This window comes from Myotis brandtii, unplaced genomic scaffold (assembly GCF_000412655.1).
Source record: "Myotis brandtii unplaced genomic scaffold, ASM41265v1 scaffold219, whole genome shotgun sequence".
NCBI lineage: Eukaryota > Metazoa > Chordata > Mammalia > Chiroptera > Vespertilionidae > Myotis > Myotis brandtii.
The window spans coordinates 237,259-258,504 of NW_005358217.1; the positions used below are offsets into that span (position 1 = coordinate 237,259).

The following is a 21,246-nucleotide window of genomic DNA, read 5'->3' on the forward strand; positions in this document are numbered from 1 at the left end:
CTGAGATTTTGCTGCCTGTGGATTCCTCTAGTATTTTTATGGTTTCCCGTCTTATGTTTAAGTCCTTTATCCATTTTGAGTTTATTTTTGTGTATGGTGTAAGTTGGTGGTCTAGTTTCATTTTTTTTTTTTTGAGTTTTAAAGGCTGTGCATTTAGGGGAGGTATTAGGGGTGAATTAATAGAATATTCATCAGCTTTATGCTAGTGTACCAAAATGAGATTTATTCTCTTAATTTGTCAGTCTTTGGGTGTGGTTGGCAAATGACACTAATTGGATTTGTTATCTGTTCCCTGAGTGGGGTGGTTTAAGCTATCTATCCTCTGGCTTAGGAAGAGAAGTACAAACCGTTTACTCTCAAGTGTCCTTGATTTAGGGAAGATGGGATTTACCAGATGTCTGCAAACTGCTGTTTAACTCTATCTTAGTTTCCCTATTCCACTTGTCCTCGAATTTTCTTAACTTTTATTATGCTATAACATTAACAACAACTCTAGTTAGGAGGAAAGACAAAGTATTATCTACATTTTACAGATGAGGAAACAGTCTTAGATAGTGGAAGTGGCTTTCCTAAGATCTCTTAGCTAAAATCGTGGCAGAATGAGGGCTCTGATCAGTCGTGAGCTGGAATCTGGCTTGTACCAGCTCTCAAGATTCAATTGGGTGCATGTCCTCCCAACTTCCACATTCTGTGATGTCACATTGATAACTTGAAATAATCTGTGGTGAGAGTATTTATATCATAGAAATTAGTGAATTATCTGAATTAAGCTTTTTTTTTCGGGGGGCAGGGGGAGTTGGCTATTTGTTAAACATTAACCAGCATACTGTTGTAGGCAGTGGGAATAGCACTGGGTGTTAGATCCATGGGGTCAGACTGGACCTGGGTTCAGCAACCTCGGTACTTGGGTTCTGGCTAGGAAAGAATTCAGAGCAAAGACCCAAACTGTAAGAGAATATTTATTTAGTCAATCACAGAGGTAGAAGAAGTAATTCCTGGAAGAAGTGGACTTAGGAAACAAGTTATAGAGATAAAGGAATGGCCTTTGGAGCTTGGGAGTGAGGAAGCTAATGGTAACATGCCTGGGGCAGGGGGAGGAGGGGGGAAGGGAAAGGGAAAGCCATGGGCATTCTCCTTGTAGGGAAAGCCATTAGGTCCTCATCCTAAAGGTTTTAAAGGTGGAGATTTTTATGGGAGGTCCCAGGGGAAGATCTTAATAGAATATTCAGTAGCTTTCCAGTTGTGTCCTCTCAGGGTTGTGGTCTCCACTGATTGATTCCTGAGTGCCAGGGTAGGGGGTCATTATTCAATGCAGCTGGTCCTGAGGGCAACCATGGAGTCACTGATCTGGTTTTGCTGCTTTTTGGGCTTAGAGCTAAAAATACAATTGAGGCATAGATGTTATCTCTATGGAGGAAAGGTCAGGAGGTCCAAACCACATGACCAGTGATATGCTTTGTAGGAAAAATCACCCAGGGGGTGAGGTCCCACCCTACAATTGATTGTCCATTGCTAGGCACCGGGGGCTTTCCACCCTGGTAACCTTCTGTACCTGGCCCATCATCCTTGCCTTGCTCATGTTTGTCTAACTGCCTACCACAATACCGATTGCTCCTCTTGCATTTAACAGTTGCCAGTATGGCTTTATAAAGCTGATGTTAGCAGTCTTAACTCCTAACTGATAGTTGAACTCTGATTTGAGCAGAGGATGATTATAGCATGATGAAAATTTATATAAAACCCTCACATAGGTCTGAAGGGGTCACCAAGTGGGCCTGTGATGAGGTGGGTTGGGGTGGCCAGCACCATGTCAAGGTAGGGGAACCATGGCACTGAGAGCAAGAAAATGAGCTCTGAGGTCTTCACCCTGACCAATGGGGCTTTGGTCACCCAACTATGCAAGGTCTAGGAAAATGACAAAGATGTGAATAAACAGCTGGACAAAATTGGCTATAACATTGGAGTTCGACTGAAGATTTCTTGGCACGGTCAAATGTGGGGAAGTGCCATGACTTTCAGGAAACTGCCAATGTGAAGTTCAAGATGTACTTGGGCATCATTCCAAGTATCACAAATTGGAGCCCAGCTGGTGATGAATTCTCCCTCATTTTGGAAAATAAATCCTTGGTGGACTTTGTGAAACTTCCTGATAACCACTCATCCCTTATTTATTCCAGTCTTTTGTGTGGGGTGTTTTGGGGAGCTTTGGAGGTGGTCCAGATGGCTGTGGAGGCCAAGTTCACGCAGAATACCCTGAAAGGAGACAGTGTGACAGAAATCTGGATGAAGTTAATCAGGTAGATTGAGAACAATCTCCCAGTTGGCGAGGAATGACCATCCCCAGGACTTCAGGGTAGCCAGCAGGAGCACTGGCTGGAATCAGAAAGCCTCAGTGCTCCCTTAGCCCTCTAGAACTCAGTGACTCTTTAATATGGATACTATATATTCTTCTAACCTTGTTTCCATTCTCCATGCTAGTGAAGAGCAGACTATGATATAGTCCATTTACCCCACACGTGTGCACATTCAGAAGGGAAATCCTTTCCTCCCTTCAAAGGGGATGGAGTAGTCATCTTTGATTGGACTAGAAAGAGCTCAACCATTTTACATTCCTGTTTGAATTTCCAAAGCAAAACCCATTTTGACCCAGTTAAGATGCAAGCCTAGTGCATCTATCCCTGGGCCTTCAGAAAACCATTGGTACCTGGCTGTAGGGGACCCAGGGTTGTGGGATGGGGAGGAGAGATGAGGAGGGGTGGGTGGGAGCTGCTAACAGTAGTGTGACATGTCTAGTGTTTGACAGGAGAAGAGAGCCCGTTGTGCTGGAAACACTGACTTGTGGGAAGCCACCCAAGTTTCATTCCTCCATGCTGTTTGGAGGCGACATTTCCTCTTTTTACAGAGGGTTTATCCGTTTTTCTTACAAATTCTTCAATAAAGACACACAGATAATTTTATCTTCACCTAATAACCCAATGCAGAAGTTAAAATAAGTAAACCCTTGGGTCCAAAGAAATGTATAGACTTTCTCTAGTCATAAATTAACATGACAAAAACAAAAATAAAAACACAGTACTTCTCTGAGACTCCACATTGGCTATTCTCTGACAGAGAAACTTATTAATTAGGGGATAGGCTAAGCTATTATAATTTTTAAAAATCCCTAAAATACAAGGATTTTAATAAGATAGAAATATCTTCCTCCAAATTCCTCAATAAAAATGGCTTTTCAACTTTAAACAAAATGTTTAAAAAGTTAGAAGTTTCTTTCTCTCTCACATAATGATAGTCCAGGAGTAAGGGGTCAGTTTATACCAAGAAATAACTCAGCTCTAGGAAGTAATCTAAAGATCTATTGATTTATTCACTAATTTTTTTATTGTTACTTTACTTTTCCTTAGGGCATAGGGGATTGTCTTTATTCATGTGGTTACAGCTGGCTTATCTGCATACAAGCCTGAAAGAAATGGAAAGAATGGAAATCAAAGACCAGCAATTTTCTTTTTAAGGAATGACCCTAAAGTTGCACACATCACTTCTGCCCATATCTAAATTTCACAGGGCCACACCTGGCTTCAAGGGAAGCTGAGGAATGGTTTTTAGCTGGGTATTAGGTACTCAGCTTCCTAAAAGGAAGAAGGGTAGACCATATCCTGCAAGCCTTCATCAACTTCTCAGATGCTTGATTCCATGGGTCAGGTACTATACTAATACCTTTATCCTTTTTCTGTCCAGGACTTTGAAGGAGATTATGCAACTGTGCTGAATTGGAATGAGATCAAGACCCAGAAGCACCTGGAAAATCACTTCTGGCCACATGGGATGATGACCATAGAGTGAGTACCATACTTAAGGATATGCAATCAAGGAAGAGATGCACATATACTAGTATGAATCTAATCCACAGAGTCAATAAAAGACATGTTACCAAATATATGATTTCTCTCTCTCAGTGGCACTTGGGATATGGGTGCACCTTTGCACCTTAGTGATGAGAGACATCTTCCTAGATAGTCCCCAGAAGCCACAGACCTTCTGGGCATTATATCTAAAGCCCTCACTTTTTTTTCAAATTTTTCTAATACCATTTGAAATTGCTGAGAAGATAGATTAACCAAGGTTAAAATTTGGGATTAATGGATATTGAGAAGAGGAGGAAACTGAAGATGCAGTTTCTGGCACATTCTATCCTATATTTGAGGATAGAATATAATCATGTTTGCATTCTACTCCTTTCTAGTTCTCCTCATTGTTTTCCCAGGCTGGCAGAGGGTCTGTTTCTATACTCAGAATGTTAGTTCTCTAAAGGAAGGGGTTATACTGTGTATTTTCCTGGCCTCCACTTAAAGTTGATTCCCAGCACTGTTTCAGGCACATGGCATACATTCTTTCATTGATTTATTCACTAATTTATTTCAGCAAATATTTATTCCATGCCTATTTTGTTCTGGGTGCCATTGTATTGCTGGGAACACACCTGGAAAAGAGGGAGCAGGAAATAGTATGACATGAGATGAACTTTTTGAATTATATAAGGACAAGATCATTTAGGCTTTGTGAATTTATGATTTTATTCTTTGTGAGATGAGCAGCCATTGGAGGGTTCAGAACTGTGAGATGACATGGTCTGACTTGTATTTTTAAAAAATCACTTTGAGCCCAGCAGGTGTGACTCAGTAGTTAAGCATTGACCTATGAACCGAGAGGTCATTGGTTCTATTCCTGGTCACGACACATGCCCAGATTGCAGGCTGGATCCCCAGTAGGGGGCATGCAAGAAGTAGCTGGTTGAGGTTTCTCTCTCATCAATGTTTCTATCTCTCTCCCTCTCCCTTCTTCTCTCTGAAATCAGTACAAATATATTTTTAAAGAATCACTTTGAGCCCTAGCTGGGTAGCTCAGTTGGTTAGAGCATAGTCTTTATATGCCAAGGTTACGGGTTCGATCCCCAGTCAGGACACATACAAGAATCAACCAATGTATGTATAAATAAGTGGAACAACAAATTGGTGTCTCTCTCTCTCTCTCTCATTTCTTCCCTCTCTAAAACTCAATAAATAAATAAAAAATTTTAAAAAGAATCACTTTGGCTATTGTATAAAGAATAGATTGTAAGGAAGTAACAATGGAAGTAGGAATATCAGTTAGAAGGTTATTGCTCTAGTCAAGGTGAGAAATGATGGCTTGGAATGGATGTGATAAATAGACATATTTATTGAACATTGAAGATTGTTGATGTTTGTTATTAGATTATCTCTTGACCTCAGTTTCTTTGTCTGTAAAGTAGGATTAATAATTTATACCTACAACAAAACATTGTTGGAAGCAAAGTGTCAAAAGATAGCCAATTAGTCAAAGGTTTTAAAAGGACCACAGCTTTGATCTTCATCCACTGTTTTCTCTCTTTTATCCCCACACTGCACTTCCAAGGTAACAAAAGAAATTGAATGACTGAAGAACCATGATTTATGTTTTATCAGTTCCCCAGATCCTTGGCCCTTTCTTCTCTGCCTAACTTCATGATTACATAGACACCTATGAAATTATTCTGCAGGACCAACTCTTTTCATCAGCAGCAAATTACTTGAAGTGGAATTTTTTCAAAGCAAATAATAAACCCTCTTCACCTTCTAACGAAGTTCCTTCCAAACATACTCACTGTTTGGACTGTTATAATAAAAGATCTTAAATTTGGTTTTTTCACTAACAACCAGAATTTATTTCTGACAGTTCTGAATGCTGGACATCTAAGATCATGATGTCAGGATGATCAGGTTTTGGTAAAAAGCCTCTTCTATGTTGCAGATGACTGACTTGTACTGGTATCCTCACATGGCAGAAAGAAGAGTGAGCTAGCTTTCTGACCTCCTCATGTAAAGGCTCCACCCTCATGACTTAATCACCTCCCAAAAGCCTCACCTTTAAATACCATCACATTGTGAATTAAATTTCAACATATGAATTTGGGGGGGGACACAGATATTTGGTATAAAACACTTACCTGCTGAAGTTTAAGGCGTAAGTGCTGATGCCACTACACTGTCATTCTCCAAAGATACCTGACAAACACACCCCTGGTTCAGCTTCTAAGTTAGGCATGAACCCACTCTGATCATGATATCTTTGTGTTCAGAGATAGATTTCTACCCACTCTCCCTCACCCCAGTTCCACACACTTACCTCTGGGTTCTGCTCATACATTCAGGAGGAAGAGACAGACTGCTGACAGTCTGAAATAAAGTTAGCAAGAGAACCTCATATGCACTGCCTCACTTTTCTTTACTCCAAAACTTATCTGTCACCATTAGATCAGGAAAGACCTTCAACACCTCGTGTATTTCAAGATTCTTGTTTCCTAGGTGTGGATGCCCAGAGAGATAAACTTTGGTCAAAGGCACTCTTTAGAATAATAATAATAATAACAATAATAAGTACAACTACTATACTCTTACACCATGTACCAATTACTCAGTCTTCACAACAGTTGCATGAGGTAAATACTGAAAGTTTAAATAATTTTCAAAGTTCTGACAACTACTAAGTATTAGAGACAGGATTTCAACCCTCTACTTCCTGCTAAATCCAGTCTTGCTTTAGAGCTTGATCTCTCTAGCAGAAAGCTAACTAAAGTCCCATTCTCCAGACTCCTGGATAGATACTTTTTCCAATATGTATAATTGCTAAATAAATCCAAAGGTAAAGACACAGAATCAGGCAGCGAACCTTCAACAAACACGAAGACACTTGGGTATGGTGATCCCAGAGATATATGACAGCTGTTTGATGCATCCCAATAGCTCAAAGTATGGTACAGTGTTTCAGAAACAGTTCAGAAGCAACACTGGCAGACAGAGGCTCTCCCACTATGAAGTTCTTTTTTTCTGGGGAGTGACCTGTTTTCCTCACTTCAAGCATTCACCAGTTTCAGAAGCTTACTTACCCCTTGAAGGTTCTCTTTAGCTCTGTAATTAAGTAGAGGGAAAAGTTCTCAAAGGAGGTAGCCAGAGGTAAAGTGACAAGTGCTACCTCTTTTTCCCAAAGTGAATGCTACAGGTGCATTCCAGACTATTGTCTACAATTATTTTTATTGAAAGGGAAAATGCATTTTTTTCCAATAGCACCTGGGCAGTGGATTGTTACTTGCAAGATAGTTGTGCTACCTATGGCTTGGATTACTTGCTTTTCTCAAGAGAAAGCTTTCCGATTTAACATGTGTCACAGGTTTGACATTCTTCACCCATCCCATCCATCCAAGCCATCGTTCTGATGTACGTGAATATCTGTGCACACAAAAACAACCATACAATTAAGAATATATTATTCAAAGAACAAGGACATTACAAGGACCTTACAGCCTACTTTATTTTTTAATACTTACGTGTTTAGAGTCTTCAAAAAAGTAACATTTGCATCCATTATATTATTTTGCTTTGGGGGAAAACATTTTACAGATTGGTACACATTTATGTACCAGCCCTCATTCTATATCCTCCCAGCTGAGTATGTGAGACCTTGAGCAAGTAACAGCAATGCTTTGAGTCAGTTTCCTCATCTATATGAAAAAGGGAGTATTCTCCACTTCATAAGGTAATGACATATATTAAGCCAGTGAATAAGTAAAAATCACATAGCTCAGTGCCTGGCCCATGGTTAAGTTAATTTATAAAGATGAGTTTTATTTCTCTTTTATGTAGGAATTAACTGATTTTTTTTTGAAATTTGCATTTGAGGTTTTTTATTTTTCATTGCTGGCACATTGGAAAGGGAGTCACCAGTTGAGCTGCTTGGTCAGGTATCTGGCAGACATTTCAGAAGGGGCTATCTGTATTTCAATACCATCACCACCATTACCACCACCACCACCACACTATCATTGCTAAGAGTTAGAAAGGGTCAAGGAAGTTTTTATTTAGGTAGTTAAATTTCACCTATCTTAGTTATATCCTACCTCTGTCATGCAAAATATTTATTTTGTCCCCCCTTAGATGAATGTATTTTTACCACACCAGAACTTACAAGGTTGCAAGGGCCCAAAAAATCCAAAGACAGCATTTGCTTTCTAAATTTTTAAAATTTCTTAAATTTTTATATTCATTTTGACTTTTCATTTTTAAACAATTGTGGTCTATAGTAATGTGTAAAGAAATATGGAAGTCCCAAGCATCCTTCACTCAGACTTCTAATTTTAACATCTTGTGTAACTATAGTGCAATGTCACAATCAAGGAAATAATATTGATAGAATCCATGGAGCTATTCACATTCCCCAAGTTACATATGAATGTGTGTGAGTATTTATAGCTCTGAGCAATTTTAAAGCACATACAGCTTTGTGTAATCACCACCTATCAAGAGAGAAAATAGTACCATAACCACAGGTACTATTGGCCCCTTATGCTACCACTTTATAACTATGCCACACCCTCTCTCCCTGTCCATAGCCCAGAGCAACCAATATATTTTCCATCTGTATAATTATGTTACTTCACAAATGTTATATACATAAATGGTATCATGCAATAGGTACCCTACTGAGATTGACATTCTTCTCCCTAAACATCCTTTCCTTCACTTTCATCTAAGTTGTTGTCCATATCAATAGTTAATTCATTTTTTATTTTTCAATTACAGTTGATATTCAATATCATTCTGTATTAGTTTCAGATGTACAGCATAGTGGTTAGAAAATCATGTACTTTACATAGTGTTCCCCTCAATGTTTCAAGTACCCACCCACCTGACCCCATAAACAGTTATAATATTATTTACTATATTCCCAATGCTGTAATCTGTATATCTCTGACTATTCTGAAACAACCAATTTGAAATTTTTAATCCTTCATATTTTTCACCCAGTCACCCAAGCCCCCTACCATCTGATAACTGTCATTTCTGTATGAGTCTGTTTCTATTTTGTTTGTTTTTTGTTTGTTTATTTTGTCCTTTAGATTCCACCTATAAGTGAAATCATGGTATTTGTCTTTCTCTGACGTATTTCACTTAGCTGAGAGTTTTTATCATGAATGCATGCTGGAGTTTATTGAATGTTTTTTCTGAATCTATTGATATGATCATGTGATATTTATTTTTCATTTTGTTTATGCAATGTAGCATGTTTATTGATTTGCAAATATTGGACCAACCTTGCGTCCCCAGAATAAATTGCACTTGATCATGGTGTAAGATTTTTTAATGCATGGCAGGATCTGATTTGGTAACATTTTGCTGAAAATTTTAGCATCTATGTTCATCAGGGATATTGGTCTATAATTTTCTTTCTTTGTTATGTCTTTACCTGGTTATGGTATCAGGATAACGTTGGCCTAATAAGAGCTTGGAAGTCTTCCTTCCTGTTGAATATTTTGGAAAAGTTTGAGGAGGATAGGTGTTAGTTCTTCTTTGAATGTTTGGTAAAATCCTTCTGTGAAGGCATCCAGTCCAGGACTTTTGTTTCCTGGGAGGTTTATTTTTTATATATTTTTTATTTTTTATTACTGCTTCGATTTCACCAGTTGTTATTGGTCTATTCAGGTGTTCCACTTTTTCCTGATTCAGTTTTGGAAGATTGTATGTTTCTAGGAATTTGTACATTTTGCCTAGGTTGTCATTTTTGTTGGCACATAGTTGTTTGTGATATTTTCTTACAAACATTTGTATTTTTATGATATCAGTTGTTACCTCTTTTCTTTGATTTCTGATTTTATTTATTTGGATCCTCTCTCTTTGTTTCTTGATAACTCTGGTTAAAGGTTTGTCAATCTTGTTTATCCTTTCAAAGAACCAGCTTTTGTTTCATTGATATTTTGTGCTGTTTTTTTATTTTGTTTGTTTCGTTTCTATGTCATTTATTTCTGCTCTGATCTTTATTATTTCCTTCTTTCTACTTGCTCTCAGCTTTTTCTACTGTTTTTCCAATTCTTTTAGGTGTAGGGTTATATTGTTTACTAGAGATTTTTCTTGCTTCTTGAGGTAGACTTGTAACGCTATGAACTTTCTCAGGACTTCTTTCCTTGTGTCCCATAGATTTTGGATGTTTGTGTTTTCATTTTCATTTGTTTCCAGGTTATTTTTAATTTATTCCTTGATCTCATTGATAACCCATTTATTGTTTAATAGAATGCTATTTAGCTTCTACATGTTTGAATATTTTTGAGCTTTTTATTATGGTTGATTTATAGTTTTATGCCATTATGGTCTGAGAATATGCTTGATATGATTTCAAACTTCTTAAATTTGTTAAGACTTATTTTGCATCCTAACATGTGGTCTATCTTTGAGAATAACTCATGTGCACTTGAGAAGAATGTATATTCTGCTTCTTTGGGATGAAATGTTCTGTAATTATCAATTAAATCCATCTAATCTAGTGTATCATTTAAGTTCACTGTTTTCTTGTTGATTTTTTGTCTACCATTGATGACAGTGGGGGGTGAAAGTCCCCCACTATGGCTGTATTGCTGTTGCTTTCTCCATAACAGTCCACTAAGATTATTTAGGTGCTCCAATATTGGGAGCATATTTTGTCAGATATAAATATTGCTACCCCAGCTTTTTTTCATTTCCATTTGTATGGAATTCTTTTTTTTTTTTTTGCATCCCTTTACTTTCAGCCTGTGTGTATTTTTTGTTCTGAAGTGGGTCTCTTGTAGACAGCATATTTATGGGTTGTGTTTTCTTATTCATTTGGCTACCCTATGGTTGTTGATTGAATATATTAATAGGTACTTATTTATTGCCATTTTTATCTTTATGCTTATGTTTCTCTCTTCTTAAAGCAGTTCCATTAGTATTTCTTGCATTGTTGGTTTGGTGGTAATGAACTCCTTTAGTATACTTTTGTCTGGGAAGCTCTTTATTTTGCCTTTGATTTTAACTGATAGCCTTGATGGAAAGAACAGTCTTGGTTGCACTTTTCTTGATTTTCATTACTTTGAATATTTCATGCCAATCCCTTCTGGCCTGAAGTGTTTCTGTTGAGAAATCAGCTGACAGTCTTATGGGAACTCCCTTGTAGTAACTGTTTCTCTCTTGCTTCTTTTAAGATTCTCTTTTTGTCTTTAATCTTGGTCATTTTAATTATGATATGTCTTGGTGTGGATCTCTTTGGTTCATCTTAATTGGGACTCTCTGTGCTTCCTGAACTTATGTGGCATTTTCCTTCACAAGACTAGGGGAATTTACTATCACTGTTTCTTCAAAGAGGTTTTCTATCACATGCTTGTTTTCTTCTCCTTCTGGCACCCCTATGATGCAGATGTTGTTACTTTCTATGGTGTCCCAAAGTTCCCTTAAACTATTCTCTTGCTTTTTAATTATTTTGCTTTCTGCTATTCTGTTTGAGTGATATTTTTCTATCTCGTCTTCTAATTCACTGATCCGATCTGCTGCTTCATCCAGCCTACTGGCTATTTCTTCCAATGTATTCTGTATTTCACATATGGTATTCTTCATTTCTGACTGATAATATCTCATAGTTTCTACATCCTTTTTCCTGCTGCTGTTCTCATTATGTTCCTTAAACATCCATTTTGTTGTTGTTGTTTTTAAATTTATTTTATTTTCTCCATCACCATTTATCCACTCTATGCCCTCTTTCACCCCCACCCACAAACCTCCACCTGCAATTACCATGTTGTTGCCCATGTCCATGAGCTCTCTCTCTTTTTATTATTTTTTGCTCAATCCTTTCACCCCCCAAAACTCCCCCCACACCAGAGCTATCTGTCTGCTCTCTATCTATGAGTCTGTCTCTATTTTGATTGGTAGTTAAATTTGTTCATTAAACTCCACATATGAGTGAAATCATATGGTACTTGTCTTTCTCTGACCAGCTGATTGCACTTAGCATAACGGTCTCCAGGTATATCCATGATGTCACAAAGGGTAAACTTTTCTTCCTTTTCATGGCATTGTGTAAATGCACCACAGCTTTTTTTGTTTTGTTTTGTTTGTTTTTGTTTTTTATACCACAGCTTTTTAATCCATTCAACTACTGAAAGATACCAGACCAGCTTCCAAATCTTGATTATTGTAAATAATGCTGCAATGAAGATGGGGTACATATATTCTTTCAAATTAGTATGTTTGGATTCTTCAAATAAATTCCCAGAAGTGGAAGAACTGGGTCATAAGGAAGTTCAATTTTTAAGTTTTTGAGGTGCCTCTATACTGTTTTCCACAGTGTATGCACAAATCTGCATTCCCACCAACAGTGCACTAGGGTCCTCTTTTTTCCACATCCTCACCAACACTTGTTGCTTGTTGATTTATTGATGATAGTCTTTTTTGCAGGTATGAGGTAATATCTCATTGTGATTTTAATTTGCATTTCTCTGATGATTCATGACATTGATCATCATTTCATATGTCTATTGGCCATCTGTATGTTCTCTTCAGAGAAATATCTATTCAGGTCTTTTGGCCATTTTTTAATTGGATTGTTTGGGAGTTTTTGGTATTGAGTTCTATAAGTTCTTTATAAATTTTGGATATTAACCCCTTATCAGATGTATCATTGATGAATATGTTCTCCCATTCAGTGGGTTGTCTTTTCATTTTGTTGATGGTTTCTTTTGCTATGCAAAAATTCTTTAGTTTGATGTTGTCCTATTTGTTTCTTTTTTCTTTTGTTTCCTTGACCAAGGAGATATATCAGAAAAAAATATTGCTAGGATAAATGTCTGATATTTTACTGTATGTTTTCTTCTAGAGTTTTTATGGTTTTGGATTTAACATTTAAGTTTTTAATCCATTTGAGTTTATTCTTGTGTGCAGTGTAAGAAGGTGGTTTAGTTTCTTTCTTCTTTTTTGCATGTATCTGTCCAAGTTTCCCCCTTTAATGAATAGACTATCTTTAGTACATTGTATGCTTGTGCCTCTTTTGTCAAATATTAACTGACTATAAAGGTGTAGGTTTATTTCTGGGCTCTCTACACTGTTTCATTGATTTATATGTCTGTTTTATGCCAGTACCGTGCTTTTTTAATTATTTTGGCCTTGTAGTATAGTTTGATATTAGGTGGCATGATTCCTCTAACTTTGTTCTTCTTTCTCATCCTTGAGCATTCTTATAACCAATTTGAACTCTTTATCTGATAAATTGCGAGCTTCCATTTAATTAGTTCCTTTTCGTAAGATTCTTCCTGTTATTTCATTTGGGGCCTGTTTTTGTCTGCCCATTTTGGCTGTCCCTTTATATTAATTAATATGTGCCTAGCTGTGGCAACTGATCACTCCAGGTCACAGATTTGGATCTGATCTTCTGGAGACACCTTATGAGGTGTACTGGGTCACTGTGGCAGGTTTGTTCATCAGAGGGCTCAGAGGGTGTTAGGCCACTTCTAAGAGGCAGTGTCAGACAGTGGGGCCAGTCACCAGGGGCATTGGGTTAGGCGTGCTGATTCAGGGCAGCAGGTCCCTGTGTCCAGCGAGGCCTCTTGTCAAGGTGTTGGCGCAGGCCAGGCACTCTGCTCGTGGGGGTTTGGGGAAGACCAGATGCTTCTCCACTGGTGCAGGGTATAGTCTGGGCCAGGCACTTCTCCACTAGTGCAGGGTGCCTCTCCAGTGGTAAGGATAGGCCAGGTGCCTCTCTGCTGGTGGAGGTTGCAGGGCTGGCCAGATGCCCAGCTCACCAATATGGCAGGGCAGGGCCCACACACTACCTGGCAAATTTGCCAGCCAGTCCACCAAAGCCCACAGATCAGGCACACTATTTTAATAAAGATTGCATTGAATCTGTATAGATTTTTTTAGGTAACATGGACATTTTAATGATGTTAATTCTACCAATCCATGAACACGCTATATTCTTCCACTTGTTTATACCTTCCTTTTATTTTTTTTTCAACGTCCTGTAGTTTTACCGAGTATAAGTCTTTTACTTCCTTGGTTAATTTTATTCCTAGTATCTTATTTTTTTTTTGTTGTAATGGTTAATTGAATTGTCTTTTCAGTTTTTCTTTCTGAGAGTTCATTATCTATATAATAAAAACCCAGTGGTCATAATGCCGTAATGGCCAAAGACCAGTCACCAGGAGAACGAGGCTCTGGCTTCTGAGAGGCCGGACTTCACCATGCAGCTGAGCCCCAGACCCCAGGCTTTAGATATGTTCTCGGGATGTTTTGGACTTATTTTTTAAGTTTTAAGATGGGTAACTTTTTTTGTAATCTAAGTCACTTTTTTGGATTCAATATTACATTTTTTAATGTTAAAGTTAACCAAAAAAGTTATAACTTTCTAATTTTAGTGACAGCTCTGCTTGTTATAGACTTTTACCTTTTTTATTCTTCTTAAATTCCATTGCCACAAGGGAGGGTGGCATTCTTGATGACCGTCTCCTCCTTGGCCGGCTTTTCCACCACTTTGGTGTCCAACATCTTCCTTCTTCTATTTGCCTCTCGGCCAGCACCGATTGTATCCAGCTCAGAAATGTGAAGCAGCTTCATGCCCCTCTCCTTTCGCAGAGGTGTCCTCAAGGGTGGGATGGGGGTCTGATTCCCCGCAGGGCTGAAGACACTGGGGGCCGTGGGGCTCCAGAAGGGCACCTGCTTTGGGATGCCTTTGAGTGGGGTTGTGGTGTCCATCTTCCAGAGCAGCCCCCGGCCTTTGGTGTCGAAGGGCACCCCTGTGCTCCTCTTCAGCTGCTGGGCAGTCTCAGTGGATTTCTGCAGGAGCTCATCCCTCAGCGTGGCACTCTTTGGTTTCCTCTTCAGCTGGAAGTATTTCACCGGAGGGGCTGAGGGGGCCGGTGAAGATCATCAGGGTGCTTTTATTCAAGTACCGGCACTCAAGAGGCAGCATGGCAGATGGGTCACACTCGGTCACCTTCTCTCGAAGTTCTAGAATATCCTGAATGTTGGGATTCTGCTTTTCAAGATCTTGAGAATGTTGGCTACCATGAGCACCCAGGGGTCCGAGTCCAGGGTAGCCAGCTGGATGATCTTCGTCAGGGCGCCTTTCATCTCGCCACCGTGCAACTCTGGAGGTGCAGTGTCCCAAGCAGCAGCTTGAGCTTCACAGAGACGAGAGGCCATGGAAGCAGAGGCAGATGTTGTCGATGACTATGGCCGTGAGCAGTGAGGTGATGCTCCTTGGCGCCCACAGCTCGTCCGTGGCGCCCAGCTTGTTGTATAACCACAGGCCCGTGTTGCTCTCCCGCTTGGACGCCATCTTGGGGGTGGGGGATGCCAGTGGCCACCGCTGACCCGTCATCTGTGGGTTCTATGGGTGTGTTTTTTCTTGTTGGTTTGTTTTTTCCCCGGTCCCAGAGCTACTCCTCTGTGAGTGGCCCAAAATATTACTCTGCTCTTGGCTGGAGAGAGGTCCTTGTATGGAATAGTGGGTCAGATGGCCCTTCCTCCAATGCAGTCACAAAGGCTCCTTGAGACTGTTCAGACCCATAATCTTGGCCTCTGCCTTTGTTTCCTCAGTAAAGCTCAGAATGCAGGGTGTGGCAGGCTGTATCACCTAGTTGGAGTTTTGTGTTTTGTTTTGTTTTGTTTTCCCTTTACCTACCCAATGGATTGGGAGCAGCTAGCTCCTCCCAAGAAGAATGGCTGTTTTGGAAACATATGAACAACCCAATGCAGCACTCCTGGCTATTGCTTTTCCAAGTCTTTCTGCCCTGCTTCCCACCCAAGCCTCTCCTCAGACACCTCAAGTTCACATCTCCTTTCCTGTGTCAATGCTTCAGGTGTGTAGTTGCAAATGAAAACTCCTGTGCTCTGGGTTTAGAGATTTTTTTAAAACCCACAAAACTGTGACTCTCTCTCCCACTGGCTCTGGTCTGCTGGGTATAGACTCGGTTGCTGTCAGCAGTCCTGCTACCTTTCGCAGCTGATTGGATGAAACATGCACTGTGGATCGCCCTGCTATGGATCAGGAAGTGCCACCATGGGTTGGGTAGTGCAGCTGGTTAGGTGTGTGGAGTCCAGTCTGTGCTCCTGGAACAATTCTTCCCATAGAATAGTGCTCTTTTCTCTCTCAGCATCCCTTGCCATCCCTGGGGGTTGGGCCTACTCTTCTTGTGACCTCGCCCTTCCTACCCATCTCCAGTTGTTTTCTGTTCTTCCCTGTTATAAGTCACCTCCTCAACTGGACCTCAGTTGTTAATTCCAGGTGAATGTTCTCCAACTTAGTTGTATTTCCAGCCTGGCCCTGGGATGAGGTGCCAGACTGGTCTGCCTATTCGGCTGCCATTTTCTCAACTGTCTAGCCTTTGTTTTAAAGTTTATTTGTCTAATATAAGTATGGCAACCCCAGCTTTTAAAAATTTTGTTTGCACAAAATATATTTTTCTATCCCTTTACGTTTATTTTTTCTATTCCTTTATTTTTTTGTGTTGAGGTGGGTCTCTTGTCAACAGCATATATATGGGTCATGTTTGCTTATTTATTCAGCTACCCAATGTCTTTTAATTGGAGCATATAATGCATTTACATTTAAATTAATTATTGATAGGTATGTATTTAATTGCCATTTTATTCTTTATAACTATTTTTATTTTTTTTTCTTCTTCATAAAGAAGACCCTTTAATACATCTTGTAATGATGGTTCGGTCATAATGAACTCTTTTAACTTTTAGTTTTAATTTGAGAAGCTCTTTATTCTCCTTCAATTTTACTTGCTGAGTAAAGTGGTTGTAGCTCCTTGCTCTTAATCACTTTCAATATTTCATGCCAAATTATGTTGAGGTGTTTCTTTGAGAAATCTGCTGATACTTATGGGAATTCCCTTGTAGGTAACTAATTGTCCTCCTCATTCTGCTTTAAGATTCTCTCTTTTTCTTTAATGGCTGCCATTTTATTCATGATGTGTCTAGTTGTGGGCTGCTTTGGGTTCATCTTGATTGGGACTCTGTGCACCTGGACAGGTGTGTCATTTTCCTTCACCAGATTAAGGAAGTTTTCAGCCATTACGTCTTCAAATACTTTCTTGATTCCTTGCTCTCTCTTTTGTTCAGGTACCACTATAATGATGTTGTTCTGAGTCCCCTTACACTTTCCTTATTTTTTATAATTTTTCTTTGCTTGGGTGTTTTCAAAAATAGCTAACACCTTTAAAACACTTACCATGTTCCAGGCTGTTCCAAATAGTTTCTATATAAACGTTTATTCAACCATCTCAATTCTATGTGTTTCTTTGACAGGGAAACTAATGCAAAAAGATATTCATTAACTTAATGAATAGCAGAGCTTAATTTGAACATAGAATTTTGGCCACTAGAGTCTTCTCTTTTAACTACAATCCTTAGGAGTTCAGAGCAAGTGGGGGAAAGGGGTGCTTGCCTACTGGGATGGTAGGATCTGTCTGGAAAAGTGGGATCTGAATAAGACCTAGGATGGTAAGTAGAATTTAGATAAGTGTGTAAAACGAAAGAAAGTATTCCAGTTATAGGAAAGCATGGGCAAAGGCAGAGTACGAAGGAGGCCAAGAAGTGTTGGACAGATTGGAGAATAAGCAGGTTGATCCATAGTGGGGAAATGAGGTCTACATTTTGGAAAAAACTTACAAGTTTCTTCCCAATGGGAGATGATATAACATTTTTTACATCTAGCCTCTTTCAGAGTTGGCTGCTCTTACCCAGGAGATAAAAGTCTAAAGCCACAAAAGAATAAGTGGTAGTGGTGAAGGCATCTTCTACTTGACAGAAGAACCGTACACCTTTAAATGGCATGACAACCATGTCAGTGGTACACTTTGTTACAGAGGTGTGGACCCCTCAGAGATGATTCCTTTTCCCCCATTCCCTGAACACACTGAAGCTCATTCAAGAATAGCATGTGGGAAGCTGTAGCATTTCCTCAACTTGAAAAATTCTATATATCATTGAATTATGTTCCAGGAAAAAGAAAAAAAGTCATTTATTTTGATTCCTAGAGTCTCAAGTACAATAAAAATAAAGTTCTTTTTTTTTTTTTTTTTTAATTAAATCCCCCCCATAACTCCCTTCCTCCCAGTTCCCATCCCACCCTCCGCCCTCACTCCCCACCCACTGTCCTCATCCATAGGTGCACGATTTTTGTCCAGTTTCTTCCCGCATCTCCCATTCCCCTTTCCCCGCCAAGAATAGTCAGTCCATTCCCTTTCTATGTCCCTGATTCATTATAATCACCAGTTCATTCTGTACATCAGATTATTTATTCACTTGGTTCTTAGATTCACTTGTTGATAGATGCATGTTTGTTGTTCACAATTTGTATCTTTACCTTTTTCTTCTTCCTCTTCTTAAAGGATACCTTTCAGCATTTCGTATAATACTGGTTTAGTGGTGATGAACTCCTTTAGCTTTTCCTTATCTGTGAAGCTCTTTATCTGACCTTCAATTCTGAATGATAGCTTTGCTGGATAAAGTATTCTTGGTTGTAGGTTCTTGGTATTCAGCACTTTGAATATTTCTTGCCATTCCCTTCTGGCCTGCAAAGTTTCTGTTGAGAAATCAGCTGACAGTCGTATGGGTATTCCCTTGTAGGTAATTGAGTCTCTTTCTCTTGCTGCTTTTAAGATTCTCTCTTTGTCTTTTGCTCTTGGCATTTTAATTATGATGTGTCTTGGTGTGGTCCTCTTTGGATTCCTTTTGTTTGGGGTTCTCTGCGCTTCTTGGACCTGTAAGTCCATTTCTTTCACCAGGTGGGGGAAGTTTTCTGCCATTATTTCTTCAAATAGGTTTTCAATATCTTGCTGTCTCTCATCTTCTGGCACCCCTATTATTCTGATGTTTGTACGCTTGAAGCTGTCCCAGAGGCTCCTTACACTATCTTCGTATTTTCGGATTCTTTTTTCATTTTGCTTTTCCGGTTGGGTGTTTTTTGCTTCTTCGCATTTCAAATCTTTGGCTTGATTCTTGCGCTCCTCTGGTCTGCTATTGGGTGTAATATTCTTTATTTCAGACCGTGTATGCTTAATTTCTAGTTGTTTCTTTATCATAGCATCGAGGGTCTCATTAGTTTTCGTGAGTCTCTCCTCAAGTTTATTGGCAGCTTCTAGCACATTTTTGCAAGCCCTCAAAATTGCGTTTTTTAGCTCTATATCCTCCATTTCTGTCATGTTTTTTTGTCTCCGCATTTTTTATGCTTTCTTGGTGCACCCCCTAGTGGTCTTTGTGCGCAGTCTTGTTCTAGTTGAGCCTTGATTGTTGTAGTTAATACTAGAGGGATTTGACCACCAGGCCGACTGGCTGTGTGAATCAGCTGTGTTTGCCGCGGAAAACTTCTGTCCTCTGGGGAGGTGCTAATCTCAAAATAAAGTTCTTAATAAAATATTTTATGTAAAAGAATCTCATTAAATACCTATTAAGAGTTTTGTTAAACTGGTAGGAAAACTGGGGCTCTTGTCCCCAGATCATAACCCAGGGCCTGGGCTACAAAGGTCCTGGGGCCCTAAACAGTCTGTACAACAAGGAAGGCCCCTTTGGGGGAGTGCCCTCAGGCTTTAACCTCCACTAAGGGATCTCAGGAATTGTTAGGTGATAGAGACAAATAAGGGGAAGTTCCTTTGTAGCATAGGGGCTCAGGATAAGGAATAAAGGAATATCAGAAGAGAAACTCAGTGCCCCAGGGTCCAGAGAAAAGAATTGCTTCCTAGTCTTCCACCCCTACTGCAACCACTCTGGTATGCCTAGAGACTTTTCATTCCTTCTTTTACATATGAAGAATGTGAGTGATAATGAAGAGAAGAAACAAGACTAGGGTCACAGGAGATTCTTTCTGTGACAGAGAGCATGACACCTCAAAGCTTTAAGTTAACCTATATGTGATTGCCATTTTTATAGGCCCAAAATAGTCAAAGAAAATATTAGAACCATAAAGAGTTTAAAGATCATCTAATTCAACTCTCTTTCCTCAAATTCATCCTACAGTTGAAGAAATTGAAACACACATCACGAATCTTCCAAGGTTACACATCTCTGTAAAACTTCTTGGGCCTTGAGTAAGTGTTAGCAGTAGGCACATGCCACATTGTAAATATTACTAATGGCTTTCCACAGTCAGATAAAAAATTGCCTGCTAGAAGAGGCCACAGTTTCTATTTCTTGAGTTTCTGCATTTGCTTAGCACAGGTCACCATAGTTCATGGAGATCTGTGCTTACCAAAGGGAAAAACTTCGTATTTTTAAAAGAAGCTTCAGTCTTTCCACATGTCTGCCAATATCTAGCATCCCTCTGTCTAAAATATGCCCTCCTATCTCTAAAATCATCAGATCTAGGCTAAGTGTGTTTCTTTTTCTCTCTGACCAGCCTGAATACTGTCATCAAGAACCAGGAGTCCCTTCAGAGTGAGACTGAGATGGAGCTTATGGAATACCATTCAGCCTTTGAGCTTGAAGAGGAAGACCAGATTAAAGAGACTTCCCTTCTGCCACTGGATTCTACCCTCGAATGCCACAGTCCACCACCCGACTATAACTCCGTGGTCCACTACAGCACTGTATCCATTTAACCTACTACCAGTGCCCTTTGCCACCCCTTTCAAACTACTCCTTTTTTGCCTCAGAAATCACTAATTCTTTTCACTTTATATCATGGTAACAGAATTACTAACTTGGGACTGGAGAATGAAAAAAGAGCACCTTGGCAGATAATCTTGATTCTTCACAATTTTGGGGGGCACAGCTGGCCCAAGCAAGGTCCCCAGGCCTGATAGAGAGACAACATGATGTTCAGTGCCATTTATCTTCCTATTAAACACCAATGACTGTAGTTGGGTGTGTAAAGCCCTACAATAGCACCTTTAGTAGTTCCATATGCATGCCCCCTTCAACTTAGCCCGTTATACTTTCATGAGGGCCACTAGACCAGTGATGGAGAACCTATGACACACGTGTCAGAGGTGACACACAAACTCATTTTTTTGGTTGATTTTTCTTTGTTAAATGGCATTTAAATATATAAAATAAATGTCAAAAATATAAATATTTGTTTTACTATGGTTGCAAATATCAAAAAATTTCTATATGTGACATGGCACCAGAGTTAAGTTAGGGTTTTTCAAAACGCTGACACACCGAGCTCAAAAGGTTCGCCATCACTGCACTAGACAGAACAATCAGAACAATCTCTGTTGAATCCTCAAAGACCTCCAGTGCCTCCAATCAGGAACTGTGGCCCCATTATATTCAGATCTTGGCAATTAGTTTCCAAACAGAACTTGGTGGACTTTTACCTGGATGTCTTTAAAACTCTAAAGCAGTCAAATTTACTAGGGTTTGCCAATAGAAGGGAGTTGGCAGCAATTTACATGCAATGCCA

The 21,246-nt window shown here is 39.4% G+C and overlaps 1 protein-coding gene and 1 pseudogene across 1 annotated transcript in view; both read left to right on the plus strand.

The window, feature by feature from the left end:
* Positions 1-20,846, plus strand: part of LOC102247542 (vascular endothelial growth factor receptor kdr-like) — a gene marked incomplete at its 5' end in the record, with an annotated part of 251,412 nt that extends 230,566 nt beyond the window's left edge. The window contains 2 exons of the mRNA XM_014539495.1: positions 3,736-3,836; positions 20,236-20,846. Of these exons, the coding sequence (XP_014394981.1) occupies positions 3,736-3,836; positions 20,236-20,437 (303 nt within the window). The remainder of the gene's footprint in view (positions 1-3,735; positions 3,837-20,235) is intronic.
* LOC102245708 lies at positions 1,808-2,334 on the plus strand (annotated as a pseudogene).
* Positions 20,847-21,246: the final 400 nt, after the last annotated feature.